Source organism: Grammomys surdaster, unplaced genomic scaffold (genome assembly GCF_004785775.1).
Source record: "Grammomys surdaster isolate TR1022 unplaced genomic scaffold, NIH_TR_1.0 134, whole genome shotgun sequence".
NCBI classification, from domain to species: Eukaryota; Metazoa; Chordata; class Mammalia; order Rodentia; family Muridae; genus Grammomys; species Grammomys surdaster.
In genome coordinates, this window is record NW_021604592.1 from 3437254 (window position 1) to 3461291 (window position 24038).

General features: G+C 37.6%; 1 protein-coding gene across 4 annotated transcripts in view; it reads right to left on the reverse strand.

Moving 5' to 3' along the window:
* Cadps2 (calcium dependent secretion activator 2) overlaps nt 1-24038 on the reverse strand; it is a 501414-nt gene that overhangs the window by 159704 nt on the left and 317672 nt on the right. For all 4 annotated transcript variants that reach the window (XM_028762525.1, XM_028762526.1, XM_028762523.1 and 1 more), the window contains exon 9: nt 9016-9082. In XM_028762525.1, the coding sequence (XP_028618358.1) occupies nt 9016-9082 (67 nt within the window). The remainder of the gene's footprint in view (nt 1-9015; nt 9083-24038) is intronic.

Consider the following 24038-nt stretch of genomic DNA (forward strand, 5'->3'; position numbering starts at 1 on the left):
AACTGTACTCCCTAATTAGAAGCCAATTTTCTCTGAAAGTTTGGCAAGGCCATTATGTGAGACAGCACTGATTTACTATCAAAGACTACTAAAAGTATTGGAGAATAAATACTAAATAAATCAAAGTCCTATTTCTTTATTACTTATTTCTTCATAACACACACACACACACACACACACACTTTGGTCGGTGAGGTGGACAGGACAATCTGGGCTACAGAATGAGATCCTGTCTCAAAAGCAAATAAAACCAAAACAACAACAACAACAAAAAACGTCTCCCTCCCAACAAAGAAGACAGTGTAATAATTTAATAATTTTGGGTGGTGAATACTTCTGCAGTAAACAAAACATAGTAATAAACAGCAGAGGGTCAATGCTGTGAGCACACTGGGGACTGACGACTCTTCTCGGGCTTCTGTGTCCTTATTCATTTGCCTCTCTGCCTCTGTCTTTTCTGTATCTCATGGGCTAATTCTTATGATATCCATATGGGTAAAGAAAGAGCACATGATTTTGGTTCTGTGAATGCTAATTGAAAGACCTTACAAATTGAACTATAAATTGACAGAAACATGAAAAAGTGGCCATGTAACTAAATAAAAGTTTTAAATACTACATTTTTCGACTTCTAATGAAATTATCCTAGAAAAATGTACCATAAATTTTAAGATATTGCCTTATTGCAAACCAAAATGTTTCTTTCTAAAGGATTTTATAAATATTACTTACATGTTGATATTGTTATCTGTTAAATTTTCCAGACTTGATATATATAAGTATGACCGAAAGTGTAAAAATTTATGCCATTTAAGAACAAGACCCTAAAAGCTGCTAGAAGATATACAATGAAAAACACTCACAATAAAGTTGTTTATCTTTATATAAGTTGAGAAATAGACCCAGGTCTTATTTAATATTTATGCTAAACATTCTATTTCTAGCTAGATTCAAATAACAAATCATCCTTTAACAGTAGGGCATACAAAGTCTCAAGTACCAATGAAAGAATCTTTAAATAAACTAAAGGGAAAAACTCAACCTTTCAGCTTAGAGGAATGAGTCTGTTTCTAGAACATGGCTATGAAATGATGGAATATTAGAAGGCTTGCTTTATTTCATATTTTACTTAAATATCTCACAAACTTCCCAGCAGATCCAGAGTCTCTTCTAGTGACTGGGCCTGTAGGTAAAACAAGATGCACAGATGGGAGAGTAAGAGAATACCAACGGTGAGCAGAGTTGTTGCTGACAGTGGGAAACCCGACCCACTAGGCAACTGAGAGCCTGCAATTAGGCTTGAGGCAACTGTGGGCTCTGGAAGTAATGCACTATCAATACTAGACTTCTGAGTCACAAGTTACTGATTCGAGCCAATACTTTTATGAATACTTCATGATCTATTTGCTTACTCCAGAATCCCAAGCGCTCTGACTTCTCTGTTTCTTTTACAAGGTCCTGATATATCACATCCATAAGGCCAACTCAACAGTGCACATTCAGGTGGTAACATCTGGGAGCTTACTATTTGCTAACCAGGACCTGGAACAAGGGTAACTTTGCTGACAGGTCATCTACAGGAGGCAGGAATTACCCTCCTCTATCCACTCTCAGCTGGAAGCAGTCCAATAAAATCTACTTGCTCTGCCCTGTAGCAATGAGCCAGGGGATTATTTACACAGATACATGGGAGTCTGATGTACTCTCATCAAATATTTTCTCATAAGCTTCCTGGCATATTACTGTACAAAGCTTATATATCTTACTATATTAATATTCAGAAATCCCTACAAGAGAAGAGCAGTAATCATAGACATTTAATATTCTTTACTCAGTCCACTTGTAATAACTCCAAACAGAACAGATTTGTTGGGAATTGGGGGTTGGGGGGATAGACAGACTTTAATCCGAGGACAGCCTTAAGCCTGGCTCCAGCATCATTACTTTCAATGGGGCACTTTAACTTATGTTGTTGTGGTCCCACACGGTATCTGTATCTGTATCTGGGATAGGAAACCTCTCATTTTGTTCTTAATTGCCAACCTGCTTGCCACCTGCCCATATGCACACATGTAGGTGCTAACTATGAGATTTGAGAGACCATAGCATTCAGACTTACATGTGTATTACTACTGTGGGGAGCACATTAACAGCTGGCAGCTTAGCAACTGCCACCATCTAATTTTAGTAAAGATTAAGGCTTTTTAAAATCCTTAGCTGGAAATGTTCTTGGCAAAGGGCAAAGGTTCTGCTGGAGGTATTTAAGAAAAAAAAACACAAAAACCTCAGAGCTTAATTTAATCAAGGAAAATGAACATATCTTCAAGATACTGACAGATTTGAGGGAGATATATATATATATATATTAATGATTAACTGTCTTGGCCAAATGGCATAGTGAGACGTAACAATCAAGTACAAATTCCTTAAAGAAAGAAAGGGCAGTCTTGTTACAAAAATGTTCAGTATGCTCTGAATATACTCGCTTGTTGATCAAATAACTAGTCAATTTCTACCTATGTTTGTTTCAGTGCTAGGCAGACACTCTAGAATGAATAAACATAAAAAAATTTAAATGTATCCATGAAAATATTTTAGCTGGAGACAAATGTTCTGAAAAAATTAAAGCAGAATGTTGTGACAAAGAAGTGGTAGAAATTTTAAATTGAGGGGAAGGCACATTTGAATATTGAACCTTTAAAGTGAACAATAAATTCACAGGTAGAATGAATGAGCATTTGGGCAAAGAGGGCAAGCACACATTTCTACAGAGAGGTTTGGGAGTGGTCACACTGTCTGAGGAATAGCAGGAAACTCTCTCCAAAGTTGCATAGGCACAGAAACCCAATAAAACTCATATTTTTAGGTACCACTGGAGGGGGGGTCTAGAGCCTTTGAATATGCCAAACCTGTGGCCTTGCATCAGTGATACCAAATTTTAGAGTGGTAGATGTTGACTGGTGACAGGAATCCAAGGGCCCAAAATACATAGATCATGATTATTTATAAGTCTAAGTGCTGTGGGAGTCACTAGAAAGATTTAGGCAGAAGGGTGTCTTAATGAGTGTCGCATATCAGAAAGGTTATTTACGTTCTACAAAGAATAATAAGTTATAAGAAGAATGGTGGAAGTGGAAATAGAGAAAAGCTGGATGCTACCATCAAAGTCCATATGCAGACAGTGTTGGTTTTAGCTCATTTGGTAGCAGAGCAGATGGAGCAGATGGATGTAAACAGGTATAAATGGAACAATAGTTTTGATAATGAAAAAGTAATACTTTATGATTGACATGGATGTGCGGAAAGAGAACAAAGGCAGCCCAGGGTTTGGTTAAGTATGCTCTAATATAAATACCTAGCGTATTTCATGTAAAGGTTTGAGAAAGATCTCAAAATAGAGAGTACTTACTTCTTTAACAAGTATTTACTGAGTCCTTACTATGTGGGAGGCAAACTATTGTTTTGAAGAATGTAAGAAGAGGCAGATGTATCTGAATACTTATCCACGGTGCCATATTAATACAAAGTATTTCACAGTAAAGTTTGGTAGAATGGTTTAAAATCTATTGAATGACCTATACAAATTTAATTAAGACTAGAATGAAAGGTAGTATTTATTCCCAAGCCGTCTGCTCTTGTGCACAGCTATGAGAAGCATAAACAAGAAAAACCAGACATTGCCTGGATCTGAACCTGAAGATAATGAACAATGAATTTTCTTTCTTTATGAGGACAGGACACAGGTAAAGGAGAGTTTACACACTGGGTCAGAGCCTCATGCACGGAAGGCTTTCCTTACTGTACTAGCTGTCCCTCACTTGTCAGTCTCCCTTGTATATGTTAGCCTTTGAGACAAAGGCAAATATTCATATTAGTGCATGTTATAGGAATTTTCAGGATTAAATGTACTGCTAATGTTTTAGGGTGAGTCATACAAACTCTTATAACCACTATAACTGTTTTTACAGAGACTCCATGAAAAGTCCTAACTATCAAATATGAAAGTTAGCTGATACTTTGATCCAGATAAACTCCACAACAAATGATATTTTTCCATATTCTTCATTATTGAAGATACATGTTTTGAAAGATAATAAAATAAGGGGCAACCTATCGAAATGTTTAACTGTAAAGACAAAATGACAAATGAGAAAAACAACAGTCAACATCTGGGAAAACGCTTAAAATTCATGAGTTCTATAAACATGAATAGGGTTATTTAGCATTATAAATAGCTAGAAACTTAGACACAGAAATTTCATTTCTATGGGAGTATTTTTACATATGTATAAACACTAATATATGAAAATTATATATTTTGACTTTATCATTGTTTGTGGACCAAAAATCCTAAGCAAGACAAATAAAAGTACAGATTATACTATGGATCTAATCTTTCATGTAAAATGGAAAGATTATTATCTTATCTTATAACAGATTCTTATCTGTTGATATGGTGGTTGTTCCATTTTAAAAAAGCATGAAGGAACTCATAAAATGATCAATGACTAATCCCTTTAGGAATGGATGTGTGCTTGTCTGTATGAATTTATGGCATCCTACTAGCAAGAGTTACTTGACTATCCTCATGCAGGAGAATGGAGTAGGTGCTCTGTAGGAATATTGAGGGGGGATCTTTCATTTTCTACCCCAAAATCCATGTGTTGATACACTAAGCATGCTCAACTTAAATAGCAACATTCTGATTTTTGCTGATGTGACAGCCAGCCATGTCTTTATCACGTTAAACTATCTGCTTGCCTAAGCAGATAGCTGACATCCTAGACAACTCACACTGTAACCACTTTCACGTTCTCTATGCACTAGTAATATCCCAAATGCCTGTGAGGGGTTTGCTGCCGTAGGTCCTCCAAATATTCTTAGTCCTTCAAAAATCACGAGGCAAAGAGAGTTACTTCTTCAGGTTCATACCGACAGCATCTCAACAACATCTTCCTGAGAAACACTGCTTCTCCTGTGCTTAGAGCATGTTCTGATCACTGCCTGTTTACATCCTGTGCCAACTCAGCTGATATGTAATTAACATCATGTCTTGATAGCCTGCTGTTGTTTGCAGCAACTTCAAGTCACTATTCTGACACATCGACAACAAGTAGGGAACACTTGACACATGGCCAACACAACATAGATGTCTACTTCAGCTTCCCTTGGTCACACAACCGGTCGTTTTCCTAAGTCTGGGGCTCTTCAGGCCACCACTCCAGGGTTATTTACAAAGCAGTGGCAACACTGCTTTGTACTTTATGGTACCCATGATCTCCAGTGATTTTTAGGATATCTGTTTATCTTTAGATGAACTGTGGTTGTATGCGTTCATTTAATCATTTGCCATATGGAACAAGAAATATGAGCTGTGCCTCTATTGTCTAACAGAACAGGATTCTCTTGACTTCATCTCATACTAGGCTAATCCTGAGAACATTACTTAATACCCTCTGCATACTCTATCTTTTCTGTACAGTTGGGGGTGGAGAGAATAGCAACGCCTACTCTGGTGATTTATTTTGAAGAGCAAATAGGATCATGTATTAAAAGTGCCTTAGGCACATGCTCGTCACTTAATAACAGATTAGATACACAAATGATGTGTTAGTACATAAGTACGTCAGGAGAACCTGGACTTATCACAGAAATATCCAATATCTGGCCTATACAGCTATGTGAATAAACGTCAGAGGACTGTAAGAGAAATAAATCAACCTAGTTAAATGTTTGAAACCAAAGATGAAGTGTATCCTCAAGCTAATTACTTGATAAAAAATTGTTTTAAAGATATACAATTCCTATTATAATATGAATTACAATATAATATCAGAAGTACTTTATATCAGTCATGCTTTCTTAAATCTAACAAGTACTACAACATTGGGAAAACATAAGAAAATTATATAAGAAATTTTAATTTTTGTGAGATTGTAAATACATTCTTTGTAATTGTTCTTTTATCTTGAACAAAAACTTACCTTCAATTTAAAAACCCAATCTTTTAGACAGTTACTAAAATAGATTTATTACTGTAAATACATCAGGGTTAGAATATAAAAAGGAATGTAACCTACATAGGAAACTAAACAAATACCCAACATTAACAAATAATTTGCTTTCTGATTTTTTGACTCTAATTTAAATTGACATTTTTTTTGCCTCTGATTTTCATGTTTGAGTCTTTGAAAAGTCTTTTCACCTCAGTGGCTCCTCGAGTGTTCACTTGGAACAATGACTTTGCAGCTGGCCAAACCTGACTCTCAATCAATTTTTATGAGTACAAATTCTTGGGCTGATGGCTGGATTTCCAGCTGTATCACTCACATAATCCACACTTACACGTGGTGATGAGATTCACATTATCACCAGAGCACCATTGTGCCGACGGCAGCAGCACACACAGCAGGGTATACTGTCCTCCCTATGAAAAACGGCTCCTTCACCTTTCAATAATGCAGCCTGCAGGTATGGATGGACAAGCTGTGTGCAGATAGAATGAGAGCTGTCTTTAAAAACACTAATAAAAACTACCCTGTTCCTCCCAATGGGTCACTCTCATCGAATCTCCATACATATCCATTTTGATTTTGACATGAGTGCTTTCAATTTGTCTTCCCATTACATTTGGAATTGGAAGGAAGATTCAATTGTGTTTGAAACTTCAAAAAGTTGTCAGAGTACTGGCATATATATTTCAAACATTTAGTCACAGAATTCTTCCTCTCTGTGTGTGTTCATATCTATCTATCTATCTATCTATCTATCTATCTATCTATCTATCTATCTATCTATGTATTTATCTATCTATCTGTCTGTCTGTCTGTCTGTCTATTCATCTCTATCATGTATCTATGATACGTAACAAGTATAATAAATTCAAGTTAATTCCAGCTATAAGAATTCTTCTTCTATTTAAATTAATAACTATGTGGCTTTAGCAACTACTTTGATTCAAGTTCTACATTTTAAAATAAAGCTTATATTTAATTATCTCAAAACTTTAGTTCTCCATTTCATGTCTCTCAAAAACAAACCATTTTATGAACTTGAAATTTTCTAATTCCTCTCTGTATTTTTAAACTCAAATAATAATCAAAGTATATAAATTTGTGTTAAAATTTTGGATTTATGTGACTATTTAACTAGACAATAAGATAGGTAGCAAATGATAATCTTGAGCCTTCCCAGGATTCAAAGCCTTTGCTCAGTGTTTGACTTTTTAAAGTCAGTCCCTGGAATCTTAATTTTCATATTTAACCAACAAATACATTGGGAAGTTTTAGATTACTGCCATTTACCAGGTCCTCAGGCTAACAAATGCCATCTGCCCATCATTTAAAACACAATTTAATATTTTTTTCACAATGTTTCCATCAGTGAAGCTCTAAGAGTTAGCTTAGTTTGTTCAAAAGTAGTTCATCCTCCAAATCATCTCCTGAGATTATGGAATTACATGTGATTCTATATAAATTCATGAAACATAACTGAAAAAGCAGCTCCCCCCAACCCCTTGTAAAACCAGTAGAATGCTTCCTAACGATGTAGCAAAGACAAATCACCATGATAAACCTGCCTGGTTAGATGCAGATGAGTCATCTATAACAGGAGTGCAATTAAAATATCCAGAGGAATTTACATTAGAATTTATATATATATTTTACAGTTTTGTGCCAGTGGAAAGGCACAGTTTGAAATCTGCAGAAGATTAAGAGGTTTGGTTTGGGAAGAGAGACCACTGAGAACTGGAGACAGAGCACCTTTATTCAAGGCAATTACCTGTGCTTTAGATCAAGATTGGTGTGTGTGTATGTGTGTGAGTGTGTGTGTGTATACATATATGCGTACACATGGGCATACCTTTTATTATTACTCTAAGCCATGCAAGACATTTTTGCACTTTAGCTAAGAATAAAAATGGATTCTGATGTGCCGTGTAGATACAACTATTTTTGACTGAATTTTAACGCTTTTCATGAAGATACCATGCTACGATGGGATATCAATAAACTAATTTTTTCCCAGCAACTGATGGAATACTACATCTCTAGAAAACATCAAATGGTAATTTTCCTCCCCTGGCATTTCCCCACACCATTCTGATCTAGCCCAGCTAAGCTTGCCTAATGTGTGGCAGGAATCAATGAGGCTTTACAGGCTATTCTGTGTTAGGATTCCAAGAGTGATTCTCTTTTTATATATTTCCACTGAGAATGAAATAGTTTAAATTTACCCTGGAATGAAGCGACTATTTTGAAAGCTAGGCTTTAATGTAACTAGAACTTAATGATTGTCCTGTGAATAAAGGTTGCTTATAACTCTAAAAGGTCAGACGAGCACATATTCCAATAATCTATATCCAGAATCCAATCACTGAGAAGTAGAGTGGACAATTTGATTTAAAAGCACATTTATATGAACACATAACAGAAATGACATATTCATATAAAGTGAGAGAGCAAATGGACCACAGCTTATCTGCATACTACCTGTATGCTGTAGTTCCCTGCCCCCAAACAGACTGTCTTAGCATCGTTTTGACCCTTGTAGAAAGCCTTGATTGGCAACACAATTTCTAAATTATTATTTTTTGTCTCTTCTATAAGAAGTTCATGGTGGCACTTTGCAATGACTATTGAATTTTATATGACAACTAGTTGAACACCCAGAGAAACTGACAAAGGAAAACAGCTACATTCTAGTACACTAGTCAATAAAGAAATGTGTAGTAAAAGAAGGCACAGAATGTCAGTCATTTTATTACAAGATGCTTGGGTTGTTGTGGATACAAAAGTGTTATTTGTGCTGGCATATAATGAATGTAAAACTTCACTTTTCAACAAATTACTTAAAATCATCGTGAGTTTTCATGTCTTTTTTTTTAAAAAAAGTTTTAATCTCTAATACTTTTTTGAAGGAGACATAACACAAGCAAACCACTGACACGAACAAACAACAGTGGGGTAGTCACTGCCAGAGAGAAATTACTTAACAGGAAAATAAACGACTGACCTGAACGAGAACAAAGTAACGCTTTTTCCATCTTTTCCAGACCTTCTGTCCAAGGGCATACAGATACCTAGTAAGAAAAACAAGCAGACAGTACATAAAAAAATAGCATGGTTCTCCATAGCCAAATATCTTCCATAGGTATTTATGAGACCAGCCTGCTAAAGGCAAAGTTGAGTTTATTGGAAAGGAGAGACAACATGCAGCTTCTGTGTTACAAGATGACTTCACTGATTCTCGACTCCCGAAAAGGGAATTGATTTATGTGGCTTACAATTTGTCAGTCCTTACTACAAATTGAACGAAGTAGGAGTTAGAAAGGATAATCAAAGAACCAGTTGGAATTTTATTTTCACCCTTGTTTCTTAGGCGATAAGGAGGCTATGAGTGGAGGAACTCGCATGGAATTCTTCAGTGCTCAGATGACTGGAGTGGATGAGTGTAACCCGAGAAGGAGATGGATATAGCGCCAAGAACCGGGGTGAAAGGTCGTCATCCAGCTGGGTGACCTTGCCATGTCTGCACCAATATCCATTTCGAATTTTTTTTTTTTTGCCTACTAGAGGACAACACTAGGTGTCCCAATTTCCGAGTTCTCTGCCAGCTCTGTCATTTTGAGATTTATGTGGCTCATAGAAGCTCTCCACTGAACTTGGTTTTTTTTTTTCCACTATGAAACGTAGCTAACAAGAATACATAGTCTCCTTTGTTTAGCATCAATTTCAGCCCTGGCTTTTACCTTTGCATGATACCTGTAATCCAGCTGAAATGATTAACCTGGTCATTCATTTGAGTAGAGCTACTTTGCTGTATGTGCTCATATGTGTATGGACGTGAATGTACATGCTCTTGTGTGTGTATTTATGTGGAATCTAGAGATCAGGGATTGTTCCTCAGGTGCTGTCCCTTCTTGTTTCTTACACCATGGTCTCTCAGTGACCTGGAGCTTGCTGTGTAGGTAGTGCTGGTTGGTGACTGAGCTTTGGGGATCTACCTGTCTCTGCCTTCTCAATCCTGGGATTTAAATCATGTAAAATCATGCTTTATTTCTTTCCATGTGTTCTAGCCATTTTGCTACTGAACTATCTGCCCAGCCCTCAGAATATAACTTCTGTCCTTGATGAATACAGAAAGGATATGCTGAAATATCCATGGAGAAAAGGGAGAAATAAAAAAACAAGTTGGTAAGTCCGGTAAGTTATTATGAAAACATATCATTCAATGATACAATGTAACATGGTGGAAATACAGGGCTTATTTTAAATTTTTTTCAAATATTATTTGAGTTTGAAACAATTTGAGTTTGAAAGTGGAGGCTTACCAGCATCAGGTTTATTCAAATGTGCTTAATCTACGCACAATCCTAAGTAATATGTCGCATTTAAGACTTTATCATAGGTGAAATTTTAGTTTACAAATTTAGCTTCTTACAACCTCCTTTTATAAAAAAAAAGCAAACATATCTTTTTGTTTCTTAAAAATTCTAAAAAAGAATGTTTTCATAAAAAATGAGATGTTCATGAGGGCCTAGTGGACGAATGGATATTATCTTTAATACCAGTGGGAATGTTAACAGGAAACCTTTCTCATGAGGAATATGGAAAAATGTAGAAATGCCTAACCTTTTATTATGGAATTACTCAGGTAATAAGCAGAATCCCACAAAAAAAAAAGTGTATGCTTACCAGGACACATGGCATTTTGTTACTGAAAATTGGTGACAAATGCTCTAGGGTGAAGGATGTATTTATAAATGCCATCATGGTATAATCATAGGGAAATATTGTTTTGCCACTGAAATTATGATTAATAAAATACAGAAAAATGTATTATATAAGGCTATGTGAAAAGGCTGAGGATTTAATATGATACCCATATTAATGATTTGACATATCTAAAGACAAACATGAAATAAGTATTTTAAATATTAATGGAGGTACTTCCTGAGAAATGGAATTAGGGCAGACTTAAGTTTCCTTATTCTTCTCTTTTCTACAATATTAGAATTAGGATAAAGAACTAAGGAGCTATTAAAGTTCAAAACAACTGGGTTCTTACATTGGAGGTATCAAATAGCCTGATCTATTATTCATTTGCTTTCAGATACATTAGGTACATAATCATGGTGAGTTCCTCTTTGATAATCGGGATGCACCTATGACCATTTCACGAGTTTGTGGATGCAGTGTGGACTCAGTTAGACACTGGTGGAGATGTGGGCTACTCTTGTTCTCACTGTTCACTGTTTCTTCCTGAGGTCCCCGAAACGCCCTTTCTTTTAGCCTCTAATTTCTCTTCTGTGGTTGTGGGGATAGGTGTTCAGCTGCTCTCTTTCTGTCTTTTCTATATAATTTCCCTCCCCTGAAATGCACACACCCACGCTCCTATTACAAGGTTAACAACAGTGACCCAAGGAGCTTGCTACTGTGGACATGCTAGATGCTCAGTGTAAAAGGGCACTAGCAGGATGAGTAGTTAATAGAGGCTCAGGAACCACAGAGGGCACAGGGAATAACCCCTGCCTGTGAGCACAGCCTGCTTCTCAGCTCTCTCAAGGCATCTCACTTTGTAGAGCGCTGGGCAGATGAGTCACACACAAGTGAAAGTGAGTAGGGGGATATGTGGACCGTCATTACCACATGCAAATTAGCATGAGGGTTATGACAGAGTAGGTTCTCTGTGAGGAGTACTAGCCAGTTGAACGGTGTGCAAAACGACAACGGGCCAATGAGTTTAGAATAACAACTTGTGGCTTCTCTGCAGATAAACAGTAGAGGGCTGGGTGAATACGGATCTACAGCATTTGGGGACTAGTGGAAGATGTTCTAAAACAGAAAGAATGAAAGGACATTTGGTGCTAGAAAGCCAGATATTTGGATGCCAGACCTTGAAGTGTTTGGGCTATTACGCTATGAGACTTTGTCCAAACATTAAGGGACAATTGGCCAAACACATCCAGAAACAAAATGGTCCTGAGAATGTTATGAGCTCTATGCATAAGAAAAATGAAATAACAGCTAAGGGCTACCAAGAAGGAAGTGTTGTAAAACACTATGGAAAAACCTCACACTATTTTGTCCTTGTAAAACTTTCATATTAGTTAAAAATTGTATATAAAAGTGGAACTGAGTGAGATACAACATAAAGTATATACACACTGAATAAAAAGAATATGTTAAAGTTTACAGGTGCCTTGTTTTCACTATAAACAGGGGCTTTGTGATTGAGTCTCAAGGCCTAGCTGATACAAGGCTCCACTGATACAAGGACAGATAGTTTTCTTTGTATGAAATGTATTTAAAAGTAAGAAATGCATAAAACAATGCCAGTTTACCAATACTGTTTCAAAATGAAAGCTTAAATCTCACATAGTAAGAAATGATTAGGCTGACATTAAAAGGGATGATAACAATAAAAATTAAACTTGTGTCAACTTGTGGACACTACTGCAATCGGTTTGTAGAATGCCAGGTTCTTGGTGCCTACCTGACCAGTCCTTTCCTCGTATCCTCAGTTCTGTGTGTGCTTCTGTTTCTGAGTCCACTGTTCATTATCCTTTCTGCAATGTCACTGGAATTATATAGCACACGGCATTGCATGTATAAGTTCCTTTCTTTAGAAGAACGCTTGCGGGAATTATCCTTCACATGGTGTGTACCAGAAGTCTGTTCTCATCTATTACTAAGCTGAATATGCCACTGTATGATTGTCTTCACAAGTTGGCACGTGTGTTGCATGTTGTTCCCATACCTCTGCTTCTGAGATATAAAGTTACCACGAATATTTGTGTGTAAGCCTATGGTGTTTGCAAGTTTTTGATTCATGTGTTCTAGTGCCTAGAAACTGGACTGCTGTATTATATTGAAAGCATGTGTTTAGCTGTGTGAGAAACTGCCAGACTGGTTTTCCAAAGTGCCTATGGTGTGCTGCATTGCCGCTGGCCATGAGTGGGACTGCACCCTACTTTCGTAATCAGAAAAATCACTATTAAGAAGTACTCTGGGTATATGGTCATTCTGACTCCATAGCTACTTCTCACCTCATATGATTAAACTGAATACTCAGAACAAAGCAAGGGCCTTTTAACTCTTTGTCCAAAGTACAACAGAGAACTCTCTGAACACTTTCCCAGTTAAATGAAGTCTTCAGTTTTCAAGGCCCTTGTAATGGTTAAAATTCAGAAGCGTCTAAACTCATTACGGATGGGTGTTGGGATTACTAGGAAGGGCTGGAGTATGGGAGGAGTAAGGAAAAGGAGCACAAATTATTATATAAACACTAGGCAGTCTTTGACCAGAAAACATCTTTCAAAAATCAAAACCCATTCTCTCTCAAACCATCTGAAGACCTAGTGTGGCTGTTGGTCATCTTGTTAGGCACTCATTTTTTTTTTCACTTTTTATTGGTTATTTTACTTACATTTCAAATATTACCCCCTTCCCATTTTCCCCTCCACAAATCCCCTATCCCCTGGCCACTCGCATCTATAAAGGTGCTTCCTCACCCACCCACGCACTCCCGCCTGCCCACCCTAGCTTTCCTCTATACTGGGTCATCGAGCCTTCACAGGACCAAGGGCCTCCCCTCTCGTTGATGTCAGATAAGGCCATCCTCTGCTACATATGCAGCTGGAGCCATGGGTCCCTTCATGTGTACTCTTTAGTTGGTGGTTTAGTCCCTGGGAGCTCTGGAGGGTCTGGCTGGTTGATATTGTTCTTTCTATGGGGTTACAAACCCCTTCAGTGCCTTCAGTCCTTCCCCTAACTCCTCCATTGGGAGGCACTCATTTTGTAAATGTTCAATGTGAGGTGCACAACATCTCCTTTATGGCAGCTAAACCCCAAAAGTCTTTTTTAATTTTAGAAAAATATAAAAAATTTACTCTGAAATTATGTTTTACTAGATGATATGTGCAATGACATACATACTAAAGTGGAGACACTCCTTAATTATGGAGAAACAAACTACTCTCTTGACTATTACCTATTTATACTAATTTTTAGGGAATTTGTATACAGTGAAGGACTTGGATTCAAATAATTATAAAAGACAACTTGATATATTTTTATTGATTTAGAAAGAGCCTAAGAACACTACTATAATCGCCAATTACAATTGCCTGATGCTGTTCAGCAAATATTAGGCTGAGAGCTTTAACTATTTGACATACAAAGGCAATATAGTTGACTAGATGGATCCTTAAAAGCTATTTTCTTGTTGTCTTAAATAGTAGTATATTTTAAAAATCAAGTTTACATTTCAATTCTTTACAAAGTGGTGTCTTGTTGCTTTAAGAAACAGGGTTCTATAAAACAAACATGTATGTGTGTGTGTGTGTGTGTGTGTGTGTGTGCGCGTGTGTATGTGTGTGTTGGGGGGAGGCTATCGGTCGAACTGTACATCATTCTGGATGGACAAGACCTGCATAGAACACTAAGAATCTGCTTCTGGGATGTCTGTGAAGCTGGAGGCTTTTTTAGTATTTTGAAACTTGCCAAGTCATTGCTGGCTTCCAAACTTAATAAAGTCTTTTTTTTTTTAAGAGGATGAAAATCAGACCTACCAAACGCTTGTCAAAATAGGAAATACACATTTTTATCTTGGTGGCAACTTATAATGTTGTCTAATACAATAAGCATCATTTAGTATGACATAAGCATTCTTTGATAAACTGTAGACTTTTTCTTCTTTACTTTTAAAGTGAAAGCAAATATATTTATTTATTAATTTGTTTAGGGAGGCTCACGTTTACTTACTTTCAACATCTATGGAATTAGTCTTTAAACAAAGCGTTTAAAATATTTCAACAAAACAGAACTAAAAGTGGTTCTCATGGCCATGTTCCACACTCTACTTCCATCAGAACATGGCCTTAGATAAAAGGTCTTCTAGCTAGAGTCATATTTGATCCCTGAATTATTTAAGATGCTTCAAAGAAAATATTCTATTGCACATTGCCTATGTGCCTATCAACTAGGCAGCTTGTCTCTGTTGAAATATTTCCAGGGCACTATAGTTCTTACGTAACTAGAGTCTTTTGGATTACTTGAAAATAACTGCTCAGATACTATTTAAAAGTATTTGTTTTCATCAATACGCCCAACTTAAGTATTAAGAAGTTGCTCTCTTCGAATACAAAATTATCTGCTTAGCTTTAAAATCTTCTCTTCTTACACTGGATTAAGTAGCAAAGAAATTAGCATCTGTGATGCAGTCCTGGGGCAGAACACAGAAGCACAGAGCCTTGGAGTATTTGGTTTCATTAGCCAGTCTCTAAACCAGGGAGCTCTGGGAGTCCCACTGCCTCAGTGGGGACAGTTCTGATGGATACAGTGATTTTTTTTCAAAGAGACAATAATCACTGTCAAGAGGCATACAGACAAACAAATGAACAACAACAACAACAACAAAAAATACCTGAAACTAAATCAATTCTAGTGTTGTTTCCTGGCCTATGGCATTAACTTTGGGGTATTCAACTGTTCCATGAGGTCATATTATATCTTCAAGTGTCAGAGATATAAAATGCCAGGCTCTAAGTTTTTTTTAATTGTATATTTAAAATATGCTGCTGGGGGAAGTTTAAAAAGAAAAAAATATGACTGTACTTGCCTACTTGTGTTTGTTCGTTCTCTCTCTCTCTCTCTCTCAAGCATCACGATACAAGAGCTTCTACCCATAAGGTATGCAACATATTTTGGGCCTTTTATTCCCTATTATCAGTTTGACCCGGTTACTGGTGCACAACCTCTCTGGAAGTAATGTTGTTTTAAAAAGTCATCACTTAACAAAGCAGGTAAAATATGAAAGATGGATCCATAGCTGTTTCTCAAAGTTTTCCTTTACAAATCAACCTAGTCTCTACAAACTCTCTCAAAACGTTCAAGGGCAACAACAATGAAAAGTTCTTTAGGCATACGGCAACCATTAACTGTATGCATGCTAGCATTAACTGTACGCATCACGTACGCAACAATAAAATGATACAACAGATTTGAAAACAACAGGAAGTTTAGTAAAACCAACCTTTAAACAAGACAGCAATTGGAATAACAGCTAAGCTTAGCTTACTTTTTGTCTGCCTTCATTGTCACGTACAAGAGTATTTAAAATACTGTTTTGTGCAATATCTCTTTCAATATATACTTTAAAAGATAATTTAAAATACAACAATCTGTAAATTATCTTCTTTTAAGCCAAGGCCCTTGGAAGTACATTTTACTAATAAGTTGAGGAATTTTTTCTACAAATACAATATATTTCATGCTGATATACATATAATAAAAAGTTAATGAAATCTGAAGAACTAATTTTCTAATCAGTCTTAGAAATTGAGATTTAACTCATCCTGTAATATAATGCACACGAACTGTGTTTTCTTAGTAAGGACATAGCTAATACTGCACATACCATGCTTGAGACAGAAAATGGTTACAAAAAAGAAGTGGTCTCATTTAACCAATCAGTTTAAAAATACTTCATAAAATCTTTCTAACTTGAAGATGGTTCAAAGAATGCTTTCAAAATAAAATCTCCAAACATTTTACTAAATGTTGTAGTTTAGTTTCAATTAGAATGGTGGCACACAGTCCTAATAGAAAGGAGAATATGACAAATTATTTGCATAGAGTCCATGCTGTGAGAGTTCATGGTTTTACTTTATGAGGAAAAATCATCACTAATGAATATTTGAAAAACATAATTGTATACAGAAGATGGGAATTATTCAGTGCTTGGGGAAAAAAAGGATTATTGCTTTGGGCAGATCACTTATGCGGCCAGCTTTCTATTCAAAGAAACAGAACAATCTACATGTTGAATAATAAAGGCTTTTCTTCTACAAGGCTTCTTTTTTTTTTTCAAGGAAAAAATACAGAAAGAAAAAAATCAATATATAGAGTAGTTTAGTCCTGGAAAGGGCTTTCTTAAAGAGAAACCTCAGTCAAGGTTGAAAGAGCAATTAATGCAGGCTCAAAAAGCTGGGCCATTCTGCTAGAGTTCGGTTAACATGTGGCAGAAGTAATCATCCACTTGTGAAAATGATTTTCGGTTCATTCTCAAACACCTTTCAGACACTCATGATCCCATTTAACTGACAACAATACAGGCTATCTGTGGGCACCATTGCATTTGATGTGAAAACCAAGAGGGACCGAAATGCCCTCAGGCACTTGCAGTCACCCCCCCTCCCACCTCCCACCCACCACTACATTCTCTGCTGCTTACATAAAAGAAGTCTTCCTTTCACTACATTCTTGCTTTTATTTAACCCTGCAAGATTAAGCCTTTCTCTTGTCTTTTCTTTTTTTTTTTCCCTTAGGTTTTGTTTTCAGCCAAGGATGAGAAAAGAAACTGAATCAAGACAACATTGTGGATGGAGCACTAGGAAACCTAGAAGTAAATATTCTCTCTCATTCTCTCTCATTCTCTCTCATTCTCTCTCTCTCTCTCTCTCTCTCTCTCTCTCTCTCTCCCTCCCCCCCCCCACCAATACTTCCTGTATTCGGACAGGGAAGAGTATAAAAGAAAGAGTCTTCACCAAACAAGAGTATCTGATAGTTGGGAAGAAGTTAGAGTTAAGAAAAGCCAATAACTCCTAATATTGAGCAAAATGTTAAGTTTCTACGATAAACAGGAGACAAGGACGGAGTGAAGGATCGTTCCTCCGATTTTACTTAGGTAATACTCTGTAGAGTCAACAGTACAGAGCAGTGGCTCCTTGTTTTATGAGATTTACCTTCTAGTTAAACCTCAGCTGGCACCAGCTAGACATAGAAAACTACTTTTATATATCTAAACACGGGGTGACCAATCTAAATAAAATTGTTTCAAGTAATCTTTCTCTAAGAGGATACATTTTAGCCAAGTGTAGTGGTCCTTACCTGTAATTGCAGCAGGAGGCTGAGGTAACAAGACTGAGAATATGAGGCCAGCTTGTTCTGCAGAGGGAGTTCTAGACCAGTCTAGGCTATTAACAATAGCCCTCCTCATATAAGAAAATTTCAAAAGAAGACAGTGTGCTAATATTTATCTTGACTGAATGGTCTATGACATTGTCTTAGAACTCAATTCATAGGTAAAGAAAATGTCCAAGCATACTTTTAATGGTCCATTTCCTTTCAAAGGGAAATACTTTTAAGTTTTCTGAAAATATTTTTCATTGGCTAATTTGTATTTATAACAAAGACCACTTGAAATCAGCACGTATAATGTTCAAATGAAGTTAATATTGTACTGTCTAAATATAGTCAGCCATAGAATGAATATTTCATGAAGGGATGATTTATTTCCCCCAATGCCAGTGCTCTTCTCTCCCTCATCTCCAGATGCTCCATTGCTTTGTTAAATGCTGAGAAAGAGCTACTGAGATTTCCAAGACAATTAAAGAATGTCTCAGAGACAGTTCAAAGGTTTGAGGGTTTGTGCAGTCTAGCTCTCCCCAACTAAGCCAGGCCTCTATCCCCAGGAAGAGCAATGGGACTGGAAAATCTGAATGTCGCTGGGGGCCCAGCTTGACATCTTTCTGAAGGACATTCTGCAGCACATGACCAAAGACTCCCACATACCTGACACTTTAATGAAAAACTTTTACTGTTATCTACTACTGATAACATCTCTTTAGGGCATGATATCCCTGTACAGAAAACGATCAAATATGGCTGAACATTATACACAATACAAGCAACTCAAATGTTTAGGCTTCTGTTGTTTTCCTTCCTATAAAGGGAGATATTGAATTGCCTTCTTCATACTCACAAGTTTAAGGGAAACAGGTACACGAAATGCCGATTTTTATAACCGTACTTTTACAACAGTAAAGTCAGTGAGAAGACAGCCTGAGATTCAGTGTGTTCTACAGAGTACACAATGGATCAGAGGATTCGAGGAAGCAAAGGAAGAGGTTTGGTGGGCCAATAAACATGAGACTGAGTTATGCGAAACTGAACAGGTTCTGTATGTGAGACTTCTAAGAGTCCGTAGCAGACACTTCTAACGAAACATGTAGAATGATGGAGGGAGACAATAGTGTATGCTGTGTCTCAAAACCTCAGAATCTTTCTCATAGAATGTGCTGTGGGGAGTCCTGTTCTCTAAAGTAGTATTGGGAAAATAAGCTGGACAATAACCATAAATAAGTCCTAAGCAGTACAAGTATACAGCTGAGTTTTTATATTTTGTTTAGGAGGAACTAATTAATACCCCTGTCAGAGGTAGTCACTTTCCCAATTGTTACCTGGATAGGAGTCTACTAAGATTTGTGTATGAAAAAGTAGTAGGTTTGCTTTAAAATTTGGTCCATAATTGCTGTGTGTTACACATGATTCTGGAACATCCTTCATCTCTGCTTTCTGGTCTCAGCAAGGATGTGGTTTGAGAGCTCTGAAATTTTCCTAGGCTGACTCTGTTGATTTGTATTTCCAGGACTTAGTTTACAAAGCCATTTATGTGAACTCCTTCTGGTGCTCAGCATGCCTTACAGATTTCCTTCCCAACAGCCTTGCTCTACCTAAACTATGAACCCGCCTTGAACCTCATTTTCATGCTTTGTGGCCAATCTTATTTACAGTCAAGGACTGTGGAGTTCTGGTTCAAGACCTGGGGGTGCTGAACAGCAAGATGCCCTGGTGGTTTTTCCAGCCCTGGCATTATACCTTGGCTTCAGTGTGCAAGTCTCTGTCCCAGTCCCGTGATTACGCTGTTTTGATAAGCTTCCCACAGCCCTGGCTTTCCTGGGGTTCGTGTTAACCCTGCTCTGACGCTCTTTTTATACATTCTGAACGTTGCTCCCATTTCTAAACACTGCCTGTGCTTGGATCCTTGGACATTGCCCATCACTTATTTCCACACTGAACACTGCTTTGTTCAAACATTCTGGGTTCTTGCTGTTCTTCAAATTGTTTGCATGTTGTCTTTCCTACTCCAGTAGTCCGTCACTTCTTAGAATTTCATATTTATTTAAGCTGAGTTACTGTTTCAGTTTCACAATGCCTACTTATTCTCATCCCTTCGAGTCAAGTATACTTTCTGTAGGTCAACCTGCAAGATATACTCAATAAAATCATACACATTTATTTCCTGTATTAGATAGCACGAGGAGGTTTTCTCCATAGCTATGGCCTCTGTGTAAACTAACTAATGGCCACAACCTGCACAAAATGACCAAGTCCTTTCAGAAAGGGATTATGTCCAATCTGAGTCACTACTCTCCCCATCAGCAACGCTGAGTCATTATGTGGTGCATGTTCTATACACATTGATGAATCACTATTCTACCTTGGGCATTAGGAACAATTATAAAATAGAAATAGTGTCTAAAGAAAATTCTGGGTAAAAAGTATTTATGACTTGCATCAAAATAAAATAAAATAAAATACCTTTGCATTTTCCATAAAACTGGTACTTATTTAGGTTGAGAATAGTCACATGGCTTTAGCATCAGAAGGTTATCCTAAAACTGAAGTTAACACAGAAGATCTAAGCAAAAAGCAAGCATGGGAAAGTGTTTGTGAACAAAGAACAGAGAACTTCAGGAGTGTATACAGTGAGCCTTATATCCTTGTTGCCCTAAAGAAACTCTGATGGCTACTGATCCCCTGATGAAGACAGCCTCAATCCCAAGTATCACAGATGGCTTCCCATCAGAGTATATTCAATACCTAAAGACGTCAAAGTGACAGCAGAAATTTAACCTCCACTGGCTTTAAAAAGAAAACTTACATATATAAATCTCAGGATCTGTCTGGTAGCAATACTGGGCTTCTCTGTCTAAGTACTGAACAAATGAGCCAGTTGGTAGATACATGATAAAATAACTGTTAATACTGATAAAGATAGTGCTGGAAAATGTAGCTTATTTCTATTAGAGATAGGCTTAAAATTTTCAGTCTTATTAGATAGATAGTCAAGGACAATGCTGTATTGAACTAAGCATAAGCAGATTTGGCCCATGAGATATATGCAGGGACAGGCTCCTGTATTCATGTATACAGGGCTTTTATATAAAGGGCTCATTTTTGCTTTGTAGCTACCCTTTCTGGATGGCATGGCCCACTGTGAGGAGAGAGCAGGAAGGTAACAGGAGACAACTGTAATACAGAAACTTGTGCCTGGAAACAAACAGACGTAGTATGAGTTTGGTCATTCTTTCTTTGTTGCTGTTGTTGTTTTGTTTTACAATTGTTTTTGTTTTTGCAGAATACAGATGAGCGTGTGACAGTGGAAGGGGAGGCTGCCTGGCTGGGAGGGAAGGGATAGAGGTAAACAGAGCAAGAACAGTTTCCTCAGGTCTTCGCCTGCAAATAGTTACTTTTCTCATATGAATTTTACTGTGGTCAGTGTTAGAAAGTGAATGGAAATATCTGCCTAGACTGTAGTAGAACGAAATGCAGGCTGTGAAAAGGCCTTTCCAGCTACAGAATAAACCAAAGGGTTGTTATTGGTATTAGTATTTTTTCTTCCTTTCCCTTCTCCATCTCGTTCTGGCCCCACTCGCTCCAGCTTGCTTGGTAAGTAGACTAGCTGTCTTCAGACACACACAAGAGGGCATCAGATCTCATTATAGATGGCGGTGAGCCATCATGTGGTTGCTGGGATTTGAACTCATGACCTCAGGAAGAGCAGTCAGTGATCTTAACCACTGAGCCACTGGTATTAGTATTAACAATAGAAAACAAAAATGTTTATAGTAGGGAGCTAGAGAGATGGCAGAAGGGCTTAGAACACTTGCTGCTCTTGCAGAGGATCCAGGTACAATTTCAAGAACCCCTAAGAAGCAGCTAAGCCTAGAACTCCAGTTCCAAGAGATCCAATGCCCTCTCTTGGCTTCCACAGGTACCACGTACATCCTGGTACACAGGTATATACGCAGACAAAATTCCTACATACATGGCATTCTAAAAATTACTCCTGTCTGGTAAATAAGAGGAGATAGCCTAGGCTAGTAGTGCTTACTCAGCATGTGGAAGGCTAAAACAGAAGGATTAAGAGTTCAAAGCCAACCTGGGCTAATTGAGTTCCAGGTCAACCTGACATACACTCATCTCAAAAGCAAGCAAGAAAAAAAAAACAAAAAAAAACAAACAAAAAACAAGCAAGCACGTAAGCAAGCAAGCAAACAAACAAACAAACAAACAAAACCACATAAGCAAACCAAAACAGAACAAAATGGGTATGGTGAAATCTTTTAATCCTAGCATTTGAGAGAGGTAGATCTCTGTGAGGGTAAGACCATCCTGATTTACGTAGCAAGTGCCAGAGCAGCCAGGCTACCCAAGGAAAACCAGTATTTAAAAAGACTGTTTTCATAAAAACTAGATTGTTTTAATGTTGTACTTGGTGTGCTGCCGTAGATAGTCTGCATCTCATAAATAGACAGACTTAAGCTCTATCTCCCAGGCAGTCTTTCAGAGGGATTTTCTCGGGCTGGTGAAACAGCTTAACAAGTTAAGACACCTGCTGCCACCCTCAGGACCTGAGTTCAATGCTAGGACCCACATAGTAGGAGCCAGCCAGTGCTCTGGTCACCATGTGTGTGTTGTGCCTCTTGTGCTCACTCGCACATGCACACACACCCACATTCATGCACAAGCACATGTGTGCACACACACAATGCCAAAGTCGTCTTAAACAAAGAACAAAGTTGAAAACTGTTTCTCAGTCCTCTTTAATTGAGACCTTCAACAGTTACACTAAGTATTTTTTTAGAATATTTATTTTTTATGTGTCTGAGTACTTTTTAAAAAAAAGATTTATGATTTATGTATGTGAGTACACTGTCACTCTCTTCAGACACACCAGAAGAGGGCATCGGATCCCATCACAGATGGTTGAGAGTCACCATGTGGTTGCTGGGAATTGAACTCAGGACCTCTGAACTATCAGTAATTGCTCTTAACCACTGAGCCATCTCTCCAGCTCCAGTATTTTTTTTGCATGTATGTCTGTATACTGCATTTGTGCCTGGTACCTGCAGAGGCCAGAGCTGGTGTCAGCTCCCCAGGGATTAGAATTATAGACAGTTGTGAGCTGCCATGTGGGTGCTAGGAGTAGGACCAGGGTTCTCCAGAAGAATAGTCAGAGTTTTTACCCACTGAGCCATCTGTCCAACCCCAACAGAGGGAAGTTTCTGCAGAAGACCAGCTTTATGCTACTAAATTTTTTGCATTCATTTATTTATCAACCAACCCAAAACAAACAAACTCTGCACACTATTACAGGAAACTCTACTTTGAATTTCAAGTTTCCTCTCATTTTATGTGTAGGAGAACGAATAACAAAGCCAATGGTGACAAGAAACCTATGTCCAAAAGGGTTCGAATTCACCACACTAAGTTCACATGTTTTTTTTTTCCTCCTTTAGCTTAAAGCTCAATAATGCCATGTTTATGATATCTGTGCCTACAAGCCTGTATTCATAGTACTGTAGCCTGAAGAAATGAAATAAAATGGAAAATGAAATCCAGATAGTCAACAGAAAAGAAGAAAAACAACCTTTGACATCTATCCAACATATCGGCATTTCAATGTCAGATAGCTGTGACCCTGTGGTAGCTGTGATTACCCTCTATATCACCACATATTAAAGCTGTTTCTATATTAATTCAGTAAAGTGTCTTGACAAGCTTGAGATGTCCAAAATGAACTGCCACTTCACCTCCTTCTAACCTCTTATTTTTGCATTTTTGAAAAGAAAATGTCCTGATGACTCTGGCCTGTAAATAGTACCTCTTATACCAAGTCTATGGTCATTAGTTTCTATTTGTGGGGAGCGCTAGTGCCATCTACTGGACACACGTCTCACTCCTTTTGTCATCTACGCTGCTGCTTCCAGAGATGCTCTAAAGCTATTCCCCTTAAAATACAACTTGGTCAAGGTTCTCTTCTTCCACCTATGCCCAGCAGGGCCCTCCACTTTTACATATTCAGCTGAAGCCCTGGATCCCCCCCTAAGTGCTCCCAGGCTGGTGGTTTAGACCCTGGGAGCTCATGAAGGCTGGATGCCCCAGGGGGTGGGAATTTTGAGGGTG